Raw genomic sequence first — 15,777 nt, 5'->3', positions numbered from 1 at the left:
CCTGGCAAAGTTGTGTGAAAGAGAAAATCTTAGCCAAGCATTTAGTTTTTATCATTAAGTAGCCCTGTCTGATTTTAACTGAGGGAAGCTTATTTTACTGGAAATACACAGCTTTATTTAATTCTGCTCTGTAATTTGGTAGAAGGAAGGCTCACAAATTAATTTAGAAAAATAAAGGTGTAAGATTATTTTTTAAGCCACACGTTTAAAAAGGATCAGTGTTAAAGTGAACTTGTGTATTTGTATAGTGTGATACAAAGCCCTGACAACAATGGCTGTGGAGAGGACAGTCCCAAAATAGTATTTAGAGACTTGCCAAAGAATACCTAGAACACCTCATCTCCAGCTGGCAAAACAGATGCTATTCTGTGGTCTGTTTGGCTGATAAGAATTTTTCTCAGTTATAAGAAATTTAAGTAGAACATCATGGAAACTGGATAAGTGAGGAAAACATGGATTTTATATGTTATGCATCATTGTTTGTAGGAACAGTCTGTTCTTTATAGAGCTCTTTCTCTATGACTTTAATCTACTTTTTTTCCCAAACAGCAGCTCTGCATGTTCTATAGAAATTATCCCTAGAAGAACTCATTAAATCAGAGCAGCCTTTCAATTTTCTAAAAGCACAAAACTCATATCTGTTAAAATGAGTAGGTCAGATGCAAACTAAGTATCACTAGATTTATCATTCTAAATGTTCCATTAGCATTTGGAATGAGATTCCATAAAAGTTGGCTTTGTTTTGCAGAAATGATAGCAAAAATGCAGAATGCTAAATTACTAGAAATAAATCATGATGCTATTAACATTGCCTGAATAAAAGTAACTGGTAGAGCAGACAAAGAAACCTTAAAATTAAGGGATACTGCATAGGAAAATACAACAATCAGAAAATCAGTTTTTAACCAAGCCTACTCATATAATAAAATTTAAATTAGTTGGTTTTTTTTAATTTGTTAGATGTATATCCCATCATTTATCTAAAATATTAAGGTGGCATATATACTTCATATTTTTCCACAATTACCTTCTGGGTAGGTTGAGCTGAAAGAAAGTCCCAGCTCAAAATCACACGGTGAATTGTCATGGCTGAGGTAGACTTGAGGCTGAGTGTAAAGGTAAAGGTTTCCCCTGCCCAGTCATGTCTGCTTCTAAGATGGGGGCAGGGGGTTGTGCTCATCTCCGTTTCTTAGCTGAGGGAGCCAACATTGTCTGAAGACACTTTTGTGGTCATGTGGCTGCTATGACTATATGCCAGAACTCTATTACCTTCCCCCAAAATAGTATTATCTAATTATCTATTTGTATTTGCATGCTTTCAAACTGCTAGGTTGGCATGAGGTAAAGCAGGAATGGGAGCTCATCCCATCAGGCAGTACTTGGGTCCCAAACTGCCAATCTTCTGGTTGATAAACCCAGTGTCTTAACTGCTAGGCTGCCACACCACACCCCTACTGAGCTTCGGTCTAGCCCAGTGGTTCTCAACCTTTTTAATGCCGCGACCCCCAACCGGTTGTAAGTCGAGGACTAAACCGGTCATAAGTCGAGGACTAAACCGGTCATAAGTTGAGGACTAAACCAGTCATAAGTCGAGGACTACCCAACCAGTCGTAAGTCGAGGACTTTCCCTGCCTGGGAGCACCACGCATGCGTGGTTCCGCCCCCTGCGCCGGCTGAGGCGTAGCTGGCAAGTGGCAGAGACGGAGCAGGCCGACCACCAGCTGGCCCAGCTCAAGGGAGGTAAGGCACCCGCTGGAAAAGGGGGAAAAAATGGTGGACAGCCTTGCTTGGCGACCCCCGTGAAATGGTCAATCGACCCCAAATGGGGTCGCGACCCATAGGTTGAGAACCGCTGGTCTAGCCAGTCATAATTCAGTATCATATCTACTACACCACACTCCCTGTATTCAATAGGCCTGAACTCAGACTATGATCATGTTTTTTTTAAAAAAAATGAAACATTTTAATTCTGTTTCAAAACAAGTAGCTGCATTGGCATATTTCATTTGTTTAACCTTTCCAACATTCTCAAACTCATAAAAATGCATTCATACAAGTCCATTTAGAAACAGAGGGAAAGCCACTGCTTCCCTAGGCTTTGTTTAACTTCCGCATTTTCTTAGCCTCTCTCTCAATTGGTCATGCTGGCTAAAACTGCTGGGAATTTTGGTTCAGTAATAACTGTGGAGGCTGGCATGCCTCAGTCCTTTCAAATTAGATTAGATATACTGTTAGATAAATGCAATCTACCTAGACACCTAAGAGATGTTCAAAACAAAAATAAATGCAAGGAAAATGTTTGTGGCGCATTAAAGTTCAACACATTGATAATTACTTATGACTTTGGGATATATCTTGCAATGCTTCTCTATTTCCTCCCTCCCAACACATACTTTAGAAAACACCTTTTCTTGTGCTTCAGAGATTTTTTTAAATAAACCACCAAAAATCACTGAAATAATAAAAATATAAGGATTAAGCTCCAATGTTTTGCTGATTCTTTTTACCCTTTCCTTTCCTATGAAATATTCAACTGAGTATCAGGTCTTATTTATATATTTGGTTCAGTTTAGAAAACATCTGACTCCAACTAACTCTGGGAAGTTTACTGATAATAACAGAAAAGCCAATATAAAGCAAGATGGGATCTAGGCACAATATGTAGACAGAAACAAAAATAACACGTTTTTTTTCATTAACAGTGTGGTAAGTAGCACAGGGAAATTCAGAAGAAATAGGAAATTGCTAAAAAATCACTCTTTATGTGGTAAGAATGCAGATTGTGTGCATGCTTCTTAGAACTAAGGCAGACATGTCAAACTCGCGACGTCACGTGATGTTGCACGATGTATCGGAGCTTTTTTGCCATTGCCGGCAATGCGGTGGGCGCGACTCTGGTATGATGAAACTGGCCCGCGGGCCAGCAGTTTGACACCCCTGAACTAAAGTAATACTTGGAATATTTGAACATTATTTGATTTTCTAGAATATAGAAAAAAGAGATTCTGAGTGCAAAATTTGCAGTCAACATTTCAGTGATTTAGGAAGGAAAACAAAACAAGATAATAAGAACCTAAAAGTTAAATAGATATTTTTTTTCCTTTAGCATAACTGGCACTAGGAACTATTAGTCAATGATATACAATATATGAAGTTCTTTAGTACCATATGTTGACAGATATAACCCCACTCAGGTGACTGCTCTGTAAGTAAATCCTCAGTTACAGATACTTGTATAGTAATCATATTGTATATGATAGATGATGATGATGATGATGGTGGTGGTGATGATGATGATGAAGATAGAGAGATAGAAAGACAGAGGATAGAGAGATAATCTAATATATATGTAAAATATTATATACAACTTTTTATAATAGCTTTCTGTGCAGGTATAGACAACTTCCTAATATAGGGACATTTATACTAACTACTTCAAATTTTATTCCGCATCATCAAATATATGCATTACATGTGATTTTTGAGCCAAGAAATATTTTAAGACTTGTGTTTATGATTTTCCTGCATTTGCAGCCTTGTCAAGTGTATTTTATATCCCCAGCATCAACAGATTTGACAGACCTATCATAGACCAAGTTACAACTTCTTTTGTCCAGTGATTGCAGTAAGGCTAGTTTTTCCCGATTCCTTTCTATAGTATGATGATACTATACTGTTATATTCTATTTTAAATGAAAATATACAGTAAGAACATTCAGGTTTTTTTTCTAAAATAAAACAGCTTGTTGGAACTTAACATCCAATACTTTTATGTCAGCTACTATCTGAATGACTATTTTATTCTTTAGAATAAAAAAAAGTCTTTCCTACTAGAAATCTCCATTTCAAAGAGGCAAATATAATGCTTTGTCTGCACAAATATGTGGCTGCCTTTCTTTTTGTGTGTCATGACAAAATAGTAACTGGCAAAAAAAAGAAATAATAACAGCATAATTTCTGGATATTTTATTTTATGTCAAAGAAATGAATGTTAATAAATTCAGAAGTTTTTGCAGCTCAAAAAATTTCTTGTTTGTGTAGATAGCTTCTGAAAGGTTTGTTGGGTAGATTGGCTTAATTTTGAGAGAGAGTTGTTGAGTTTCTGCAACGGATGAACTGTTTTCAGAAAATGTTGGAAAATAATGTTTGTGCACTAAAGGATGTGATAAGCCAATATTATGACAATGTATGGAAATATTTTGCTATACTATCCATTCAGAACAAATATATCCACTTCATCTGTGCAATCGTTATTTCCAGGTGCTGAAGTTACTTCTTACTATAAGAAAAATATTATAATAAATGAATTCCTTTCCATAAAGAGGAATTTACATATTGATTTCCCACTTCAAGTTGTATACTGAAACAGCCAATTCAAAAAGATTTTTAGTCTTCTAACTAAGTGAGGAGTCATACAACAATGGACTTTATTTGTTGAAATAATGTCTCACATTATATTCATAAAAATTCTGAATAAAATTCCTGATTATTTATAATGCCTGCCGGGGTGGGGTGGGGGAATCACATTGCGGTTGACATGGCCGAATTCCAGTTTGCCATTGCAGCCACCGCAGACTCTGGAAGGCGAGCTCCATCTTCCACGTTTGATTTTGCTCCACTGGGGGACCCTGGAAAGGGTCAAAAGTCACCCTGTAGGGGTGACAAGCAAGGAGGGGACCCCTGTTTGATTGTGGGAGGGCGGCAGCCCTTCCGCTTGATCCGGGGCAGCCCTCCAAACTGGCAAAGGAAAGACCAGCCATAGCAATATGGCTCGTCATTAAGCTTCAGACAGCCAAAGTCAAACTTACCATCAAGCACTTCTGAAGCAACACGGATGAAACTGGGTGAGATCTGATCTTCTCTTTAAGATCTTAAGTATTTTTTTTCTTGTAAAAGCTGTCCAAAGTATCTTTTTCCCCTGTGAGGAGAGAGGGAAGGGAATTTCTACCCCACCCTCTAAGAACAGCGGTGACTGATTACCCAGGAGAGTTAAAGCACTAAAAGAACAATTTTAATCTAATTGGATTTATATGTTTCTGAAACTTGGAGCCCAAAAGTTTTCTTATTTTTACTGGAGACTTTTATTTTTATCTACAAAAAAAGAAATAAAACTGGAAAAAGGATTATAAAAATTTTGGCCTTAAAAAACTCTAAATGGCATCGGTGACATCTTGTGACAGAGTTTGGTATTACAACTTGTTATTGCCTAAAAGAGACTTGGCTTGAAGCCCAGACTTTAGATAAAACTCATTCAACCTTGATAGATACCACCTGTGAGAAATTCAGCTATAAAGAGAATTTCTGGGCGGCACAACTGACCTGCTTGAACTATGAATGTAAACCTTTACTGACTTTCAGAACTATATGTGGGGAATTGCTTTCCTATTTCTTTATCTGAGGAACATTTGTTATTACATGACATGATGAAATACCTTGGACTATAAAATCTTACTTGACAAGTGACTTCTACTATAAAGACCACCTACAATACATGAAATAGAGGTCCCATACCTGGTTATAAAATTATTTTTAACATCTGATTTTAAAGTCCTCAACTTAACACACTATTAAGAGAATATGGATGGAGACCAGGAAAAGATCCTTTCCATGTTGAAAGCAATATATTCTTTCAGCTTGTGACAAAATAAGATGCAACATAAAAGAACAAGATGCCAGCTTAGATATACAAACCCAAATTTTGACTATAACCAAAGAACTAACAACACAGAAGATAACAGAAGAAGTGGAACAATCAAATACTAAAACAGAGGACTCAGTTGACCAACAAATACAGTTAATGGAAAATCCAGAAAAGGGAGTGACAACACTGAAAATGGAAAAGACTTTCTATATAAATCAGAAGAAATTTGAGGAGAAAGAAGAAGAACAGATTGAATGGAAGATAAACATATCAGGACAATCATGGGGAATTGGAATAATAGGGAGACGATCTAATGAATACAAATGGGCTAGCCCTTCCCCAAAAAAATGGCAACTAAATGGTCTCTTTTATTTCAAATATTATATATAATAATAGAGGGAGGTCTATTTGATGATTTAAAAGCATTGACATGGAAGGCTAGTTGGCAAAGGAAGAAAGCCAGAATAAGGCTGAAGAAAATTGGGGTTGTGATTTATTAGAGGGGATTTCATATTACTAATTAGAGGGTTAAAGGAAAAAGTTGAGATAAGGGGAATTTTGGTCATTAAATTTAAAATATTTGGAAATTAGTTGAAAATAAGGATTCTATTTGTTTAATATTTAAAAAATTAGACCCAAAAGAAAAAAATATGAATATGTTTGATTTATTGATTAACCCAGACAATATGTATATAATGGTTTTGATTTATTGAAGGGGATACTGTATTATTAATTACATGATTTAATATGGTGGGATTCAGTCATAAAAGTTACTCTTTAATTTCAGACCTGTTATAACCTCTTCCACTGTCTCAGTTTCCTTTTGTAGCTTTGCTCTGCAGACAAATCCTTCATATGTTATGTTTTTCACTGCATACAGTAGACCTCACATTCGTGCAGTATAACTTTAAAGCTATTTATTCCTTTATCCATGAAAGTGAATGTATTATAAACATCAAGAGCATCTGTTCTGGCCACTATCAGGAAGAATGTTATTTTCTATTCATCCTCTTATATGTGGCAGCCAATTGCTCTTGTACAATAAAAACCTTTGTTGAAAGCATCAATATTCATGTTCTGCATTGCTAGGAAGTTTGATTCTGTTGGTGACCTGAGAGCATGCTAAGAAAGAAAGAACTAAACTGAGCTTGTTACTTCTCAACCCACTCCAAAGAGGGTGCTGCTCTCTGACAGAAGAAGGGAATTGACAGAAGAAATATTTATTAATATTAAGTTGGACTCAGTGCTGCTCTAGAACAAAAGGAGCTTTATTGTTGCAAGAAACATTCAATTACTTTTCTTCTTCCACTGTTGCATAAATTACCATGTCCACATAAGTAGACAGTAATTGAGAACAATCTTTTTTTTAAACAAATCTGTTATTTGATGAAAAAATATTTGAAGCAGAGGGTACTACTAAAAAAAAATAAAGCTTTATATTAAACCCTTTCAGAAGTGATTTTTCCCCTCTTATATGCCAACTCAAAGATTTTGTTCTTATGTATGAAACAAGGGGAACGATGGCACAGTAGTTAAAGACACTGAGGTCAGCTGGAAAGCTGACAGCCCAGGTTCAACACCCAAGTGCCATGCAATGGGGTAAGATTGCATTACCTTTCCCAGCTCCTGACCATCTAGTGGTTTAAAAGCATGCAAGTGTGAGTAGATAAATAGGTACCACTTCAGTGGGAAGGTAACAGTGTTCTCTGCACCTCAGCATATAGTTTTGCTGCCACATGACCACAGATAATGCTGGCTCTCTCAGCTAAGAAGCAGAGAGGAGCACCACCCCCTGGAGTTGGACATGACTGGACAGGGGAAAACTTTACCTTTATGTATGAAGCATCCATACATATAAACCAGGTACAAAACTGAGTTTGGCTTTGCATGGCACGTCAAGGAGAATATTCCAAAAGTGAATATACAAAAGGGAAATGTGAGATTCATAAGTAGATTTTAAGGAGACCCTTTAACCCTTGCAATTCCTAAAATAGAAAACAATGTTCCACATATATTTCAAAAAAATATTTCTCACCATCCACTCTGAGAGTCTCTGTTGGCCACAGTCAGAATGTTCTTGGACCACAGTTTTAATACCACTGTTATGTATTTTTGATGGTGGCAAATGCGTACATAACAGCGCAAGAGCCCCCAAATACTAATGTCAACTTTTCCCCTTCAAACTGTGCTACCATACTTTTATTTCAAGCCGCAAGCACCCCCAATTGATCCATTTAAATAACTTTGAGCTGGCTAAATTGAAAATGCATGACCAAAAGTAATTTGAAAGTGAGTAATTTAATAGAGAAGGGCCATTTTGGTGAGGCAGTTAAGATACCAGGCTAGAAGTCAGGAGATATGACTTCTAGCACCACTTTAGGCACAAAGCTAGCCCTAGAAAGAAGGCAATGGCAAACCATTTCTGAAATCTTGTCAATAAAGCTTCAGGGACTTGTCCAAACAGTTTACAAGTGTCAACAATGACTCCAATATATCTATGTGTGCGCACAGGATACAATCAAAGTACTCTTTGATAGAAGGCTCACAATATTTTAATCTGAGATGTCATACTTCCAGGGCAAAAAAAAAAGGGAAAGAAAGCAAAAGAGAGAGATCTTTGACAAATTTTGAAACATTTGTTCCATTTATTTGTTAGGAGTGAAATATTTCACCTTTTAATAACATAACACCCTTCTCCCTTTCCTTCCAGTGATGTTCCCATCATTTTAAATCATTACACTGGGCAAATGTTATGAAGAAGGATGTTATTTCAACCGTGATAGTGATGGTTACCTGAAAATGCTTTTCTTCTACAGGTCTTATATCAAAATGATGAAAGCTGTACCTTCTTTCAGTGTGTGTCATTCACCCTTGTCTTCTCTTTTATCCATGTGTAAACCACAGTCACAGTCTGGCATCCCTTGAACATCTTCACAACACTTAGAAAACAAATACAGTTCAAGAACTAGACATTCATACAGTCACTAAATTGCACATGTCTTCAATTTACAGTTTCTTTCCTGTGAAAGATAATATGCAGGGATTATTTCCTCTCAGAAGATAATATAAAGTGAGCTACTGTGCAATTGAGAATTTGTATAGAATATCTGTTTGAGATTAGTTTAACTCTAGAATAGAGAAGAAAAAGAAACTTGACTTTTTGGAAATGCAAGGATGGTGCTAATCTTGCTCAAACTAAAAATCAGGATACAGTTTTAAAGAAAACAATGGGAGAGAAATAGAATCTAACCTTGGTCATAAGTGTGTAAAGATGGAAAACCTTCATAAGAACAACTTTCTTTTGCATCTAACAAATATATAGCTGCAATAATTGATTGCTATTCAAAAAATATTTTAAAAAAAACATTCTAAGTTATATTTAGGATAAATCAACTAGGATAAAACACAGGTTATACCTTGTCTGTTTCAATAAATCAGAACTAAAATTGTGGTTATTACAAGTGGAATGTTTCAAATTTCTTCCTGCCATCAGCATTGATGAAAAGAAGAGAAGGGACTGAAGGAGCTGAAGTTCTGCTGAAACGTGTTCCTATAACTACTAAAAAAAACAAGTACTTAAGATTATGACTGACAAGGTACTATACATTTTGAAAATAATTTAGAACAGGGTGTCAAACTGCCAGCCCGCGGGCCTGATGCATCACGCAGAAGCCGTGCCCACCCCAGCTCCAGCAAGGGGGGGAAAGGCATGATACGTCATGACACATCACGTGACATGGCAAGTTTGACACCCCTGAATAAGAATAAATGCATTGGGCTTAATGCATTGAATAGCAGCCTGTATTCATTAAAGTAGCCCTACTTTCCTTCGGCTTTTTATTTTCCCTCAAGTGTCATTGCTTTAAGAGATATATAACTTTAATTAATGGCTTTCTTAAAGCAGTGTCATCCTTATTTCAGATTCAGGTAGAAGACTGGGGGGAAAAAAAGATGAGCTTATGTTAATAGCAGAAGGGCAAATGAACTTGCATGGCATACAAAATGAATAATTGTCAAGGTGTGCACGAGCCTAATATCTAACTAAGCCTGAAAGCTTTAAGCTAATTTTCACTCAAAAGTAGTTGGAGCATGTTGTTAAACCCAATTTTTAAATTTGTTTTCCCCCTTTGAATCATGGATGTGGAATTATTTCTTGCTTACCTCTTTGGGTGAGTTCTTTAAAATGCAAAGCATTACTATCCGAGTCGTGTGTCAGAAGTAGTCTAAGAAGGTTAAATTTACTTTTGGTGAAGAAATAACACACCAATATTAAAGAACGTCTCTAACTAGCATTATCCTGCATAGAGATATGGCAGCATTAGACAAGGCAGAGATAATGAAAGACCAAGAAGATTACAATAATGGAAAGGGAAATGCTAAGCAGTTTCCAAAGAAAGGAGAAATAAATAGAAGCAGTTAAAAATTAGGAACCATGCAATGGAACCAGAATGTGCATTATTTACTCCAGCAGTAAATTTGGAAAGCATTTTAGAGAGAAATAATGACCTTGGCTGGCTTTCTGGTTTCAAGTAACATGTGTTTTTTTTTAAAAATGTGTTTTCATTTTGTACCTACAAACACAAATGGAGTTTTGCTTCATCTGTATAAATTAAATGGATTGCAAATTTAAAACTTGATATTCAGTCAAGCATACTGTAAGAAGATTTCACCTGTCACTCTAATTTTGTAAAACTCATGAGCCAACTTCTGTGTGGTTCCACAAAACTGTCTTTTAGTCTTTAGTTGTTCATTTTAATTTTAAAGATTACAATTAAAAATTATTTTAGTTGCCTAGTGTAGTAACACTCAATAATGGAAATATAGTTCATAGGAGTTAAATATTATTTAAATGTGGGGATATGTTTTAAATTTGCTTAAAGGAATAAGATAATTTGAATCAGTTTTCATTTACACAGGGCAGAGCATATAGGATCAAACCATCTCCTTGACATAGGTGCTTTTCCAACAAGAAATATTTTTATTAATTATTATGTCATCAACCTATATAAGTGGTGCATAATCTGAACTGTAGCCCCTCCAAGTATTTTGAAAGTTGAATTGTAAATATAACTGTGAGTATTGCTTAAAGTTATATTAAAACTAGGGAAAGTGTTTTCTCCTTTTAGGTTTTTTTTTTTAAAAAAGATTGAATCTATATAGAGGATTCATATTATCCCCACAGCGATGAGAAGCAGAGACGGTTAAGCTGACCCTTTTATCCAAAGATGAGAATACATTTAAGCTAGCTTCTATTTTGAAACTGCTTCCAGATTTTGTGTTTACAGTGAAAAAGAAAATGAAAATTTGATTTTGTTTTTGTTAATCAGATAAGTGTATTGTTATAGAAATGATTTGTACATACTGTTGTGTAAAAGCAAAAAGTTGTGACTGTAATGTTGTTATCTTCTACTGTGCAAAAGAGAGTCGGAAGTTGGTGCCTTTTTCTTTTCTCTTCTTTTCTTACACTGTCTTTTTTTCCCCTTCCCCCTAATTTTCTAATTCTCTATTATTTTTTTAAATTTCTTTTTGTATTTTATATTTTGATAAACCAATAAAATTATTAAAAAAAACAATTATAGCTTTTAGCCAGCATGTGTATGCAGAAAGCTATTCTTGGATTTGAATGTGGTATGTTAGGTCTATATTCCAAAAGTATTATAGGCTAGGCCAGGATTAAAATATTCTATTGTGATTTTGTTAAATTCACCCATTTTGGAACTTTAAATCAGATCCCTCCAATCAGATTGTGTAATCTCTACACAATTCAAATTATATAGAAAAGTAAATCCTGCTTTCAAAGATGCAAAACTAATATTTTAAAATCAAGCTATCTGTTTCTCATTCTTTAGAATAAAAGACCTTTTGAATGTCAATATTCTTGTACCGGAAGTCATAAAGCAATAAAAAGAAGCCAGAACCAAGAACATTCTAACCTACAGTGTTTTTAAATTATTTATCTAACTCTGTATTCTCCTTTCTTCTTACAGTCATTTTAATTAACTTTGTATTGTTTCATTATGAGAAGAGTGGATATTGGAGATAAGCTCTCATTTTTAACATTTTGGTTTTAATTGGGTGGGCTTTTCAGGTGCTGAATTATCTACCAAGAAAATAACTAGCTTTTATCACCTTTCTTCACATTTTATTCCAGTACTTCATAATGCAGGAGGCTCTTAATATTAACTCCGTGCACTACAGTCTTTATTTACCACCCTTTTCCATTGTGTCTGTCAGCTGGAACAAAAGTGGCTTAATGTGCTTTCTTTAAACCAGGATTTGACTCAAACCTTTGCTGATTTTTTCCCCACAGCCATCTAGGGTCAAGAAAATATTGAAACCTATCTGCCTACCCACTTATCCTCCTTCTATGCAAGATTTCTGTCACATTCTGTGAACTCTTGGTATTACTTCCTATCTGTGAATGGGTTCATCATTGTCATCATCATATGTTTTAAGGCTAAAATGAAAGAATATTGCATTTTGTTAGAAATGCCTAATTCAGCAAAATTTGCCCTTATAAACTGGACTGATTCAGCATATTAACATGGAGCTGATCCAAACTTCTTGCTTGCCTGGGGTGAGAATGGACTACTACTATTTTAAGAGAATAGTTCTTTGGAGTTCTTGGTTCTTTCTGAGCCTGGTAGTTTGCTTGCAGATGTTTAATTATTCAATTAAGTAACATCACCATTCTCACCACCCAACTAGGTTACATGATGGCATTATGTAATTGGGTGATGATATGGAATGTATGGATGGGCTTGGGGAACAAGGGAAAAAATTCTATATAGGAAACAATCAGATTGAGAGAGATGAGCCTCCAATGGATTAGTGGTCAGAGGAAAAAGAATTAAGAAGGTCAGAGGAAAAAGAATTAAGAAGGACCTGCCCTGATTGATCAGGTGATTAAAAGTACCTTCAGAGTTGCAAGATTCTGTAAACAATAAAGTAGAATTAGCTCATTGAATTGTGTTGCCTATCTGGTTTAGCCAGGAGAGCTGACAAGTAATGAACCATATATATGCAAATAACCAAGTTCAGCGAGCACCAAGGATTCCATAGCTCAAGCCTGAGATTGCTAGATAGCTAGACAGATACGCAGACAGATAGATTATATAGATGATAGATTAGATCTATCTATCTATCTATCTATCTATCTATCTATCTATCTATCTATCTATCTATCTATCTATCTATCTATCTATCTATCTATCTATCTATCTATCTAATCTATCATTTATCTATCTACACACACACACCACACACCACACACACACACACACACACACACACACACACACACACACACACACACACACATATATATATATATATATATATATATATATATATATATATATATATAGAGAGAGAGAGAGAGAGAGAGAGAGAGAGAGAGAGAGAGAGAGAGAGAGAGAGAGAGAGAGAGAGACAGAGAGAGACAGAGAGAGACAGAGAGACAGAGAGACAGAGAGACAGACAGAGAGAGAGAGACAGAGAGAGAGAGAGAGATGTTTTTGGGGCCTGAGCTGAGTGAGGAGGAACAGATGGGGCTCATCTCAGATGCGCGTATGCATAGAGAGGACTGCTATGGAAGGCAATGGGCCAGCTCTCAGGGAGAAGGAGGAGACGTTAGCCAGCCACTCCCTGGCTAGAACATAAATAGACATTGACATTGTCTCAGCCAGTGTGAGCAGGGACTGCTACTGCTTGGTTAAGCATTTAAAGTGGTTATCTGGCATTCTCATGTGAACAAAGTTTGTTCCTGCCTTGTTTAATAAAAGGGGTTTTACTCACGAATAAGAAGTTTTCCCCCTTAACCTGCTGTGAAAATTAACTCTGAGTTTTCTTGCTCCACATAAAGAAAGTTTTCTTCCCTTTACTGGCACATCCAGGACGATTGTCCCTGGTGTCTGCCTTAGTCCACCATTTCATGTCGATCAGCCATGAAAGACTAAACCTTTGTGAGTTTGTTTTTCCCCATTAGATTCAGGAGAGGAACTACAGTAGCTGTTTCTTTGTTCATGCTTCAATAAGATGAAATTGAGAAGAATTCTGCTTTTCTTTCCCAAGTGATGGATAGAACTTGAAAACTGCTTTGTTTTCAGAAAACATATTCTCCACAGAAAGAAAAGAAATTGATGCTTGGTTTCCCAGCAAGAGGAGAGGGGTGGATGGATGAGCAGTTACAAGGGAATTCACCAATTCAAGGCCATGATAACTGGGATTCCAACAAAAAAGCCTGAAAAAAATGTCTCAATATGGCCAAAGTGGAGGAAAATGTTGAAATCTAGAAACTGAGTCATTTGCTTCCAATTTACACATAGAAACCCATGCAGTTGAAGGCTCCAGTGAAGAAAAGCACTTAGCCTGGAAGATAGAAACACATTAATGTATACAGTATTACAGTTTATGACTTGTAGGATACAGATGCACAGATGACTTTAGCTCTGGACTATCTTACTTTCTCTAAGTCAAACTTTAAAACATGGAAGCAGAAGCTAATGTAAGTACAGTTGAAAAAGCTATGGAAAGGAAGAACCCAGCTTTTTAAACAGTTAATTTTTGAAGCAAGAATGCTATGAAGAAACGTTTCTTTCAAAATGTTATAGATCATAAGTGTCTTTTCACTAGGGATAAAAACTACAATGATATATGTAACATTAAACAAGTTGTAGATATTTAATTTGACTCTTTGGAAAACAATATTATCACTTTTCCATCAGTAAATCAGAATCAGAAGCAACCCATAATTAAGGAGAAATATCCTAACAGTGAGGACAATTAGCCAATGGAACAGCTTGCCTTCAGAAATTGTGGCTGCTTCATCACTGGATGTTTTTAAGAAAAGACTGGACAGCCACTTGTCTGAAATGGTAGAAGGTCTCCTGCTTGACCAGAGGGTTGGACCAGAAGACCTCCAAGGTCCCTTCCAGCTCTATTCTAATTAATAAAATTAAGTTTCCTTTTAAGATTCCCCCCCCCACATTTTAGATTCTTCTGAGAAATATGATTTTACTATTTAGTCTAAGAGGATAAATATTTTGCACTAGCTGAGCCTAGAAGTAAAGCTAGCCTTGGGAATCTGATATTTTTGTCAAATGACAAAAGTAACATTGCAATGCAAGCTGTACCCCTTTCATAAATCTATATAGTACCATAGGGCATTCATAAAATGCACAGATTGTGTTATGCTGATGCAATGCTGTTTTCATATTTTAATTAATCAATTTGATTCCTATAGCCACCCATCTCAACAAATGATTCTATTATTATTAGTCTCTACCTTGAGCACTCTACGGACTTCTGTTTAGAAGACAAACAATGCAGTATATTTTGCAAAATTACTGATAGCAATGACATAGAAATGGAGGAGGTGAAGACATTTCCCAAAAAAAAGCATCCATAGGTAGAAGAGGGGGGCAAAGGTATTTTTGTTACTACTACAGACATACAAATGTTGTAGGTAAGTTTAACATTGTATATAACCTGACTTGAATTCTATGACCTTCTGTTCTTTTGGGTAGATGTTATGATAGACCAAGAAAGAATGGATGGTAGAAACTTTCTAAAGCATTGCTGTCACCTAATAGAAACTATTCAGATCATAGAAAACACTTCCACTCAATATATAGTGTTTCTCCTTCCTAATACAATCCCTGTAACTCATACTAGTCCATACAAGAATGGGATAGGAAGATATTAGGGGACAAAGTTTCCTTCCATTTCTATATCTCAGGAGCAATCCAAAGACATTTAAAAAAATGTACCACTGAATGTTTGAATGCAAAGCTTTATAATAGAACTCCAATTTCCAGGAAGTAAGTATTTTCAACTGTAATCAGGAAAAAGATTGACACGTGTGATGTTTATCTTCCAGCAAAGAATTCCTACAGGCAAAGAGACTCCTCAAGTTTCTTCAAAAAAGGTGGATACCGATAAAAACACATCAGAATGCAACTCAAAAGACGTAAGTGCAATCCATTTAGATTGGAAGTCAAGATCTAATCTGTAGTATATGTGAACCATGAAATATATGGATCTATATCTATTTAACTTTAACCATGGAAATATGACATACAGTTTTATATTAGGTGAATACAGATGTTTGATATTCAGGTGCTACAAAAGAGATC

At 35.8% G+C, this 15,777-nt stretch overlaps 1 protein-coding gene across 1 annotated transcript in view; it reads left to right on the top strand.

The window, feature by feature from the left end:
* LUZP2 (leucine zipper protein 2) overlaps positions 1-15,777 on the top strand; it is a 69,550-nt gene that overhangs the window by 37,724 nt on the left and 16,049 nt on the right. The window contains exon 4 of the mRNA XM_015825618.1: positions 15,522-15,611. Coding sequence (XP_015681104.1) covers positions 15,522-15,611 — 90 coding nt within the window. The remainder of the gene's footprint in view (positions 1-15,521; positions 15,612-15,777) is intronic.

This window comes from Protobothrops mucrosquamatus, unplaced genomic scaffold (assembly GCF_001527695.2).
Source record: "Protobothrops mucrosquamatus isolate PMUCROS unplaced genomic scaffold, P.Mucros_1.0 scaffold2720, whole genome shotgun sequence".
NCBI classification, from domain to species: Eukaryota; Metazoa; Chordata; class Lepidosauria; order Squamata; family Viperidae; genus Protobothrops; species Protobothrops mucrosquamatus.
The sequence above is the reverse complement of the archived record's forward strand: the minus strand, read 5'-3'. Positions and strand labels throughout refer to the sequence as shown.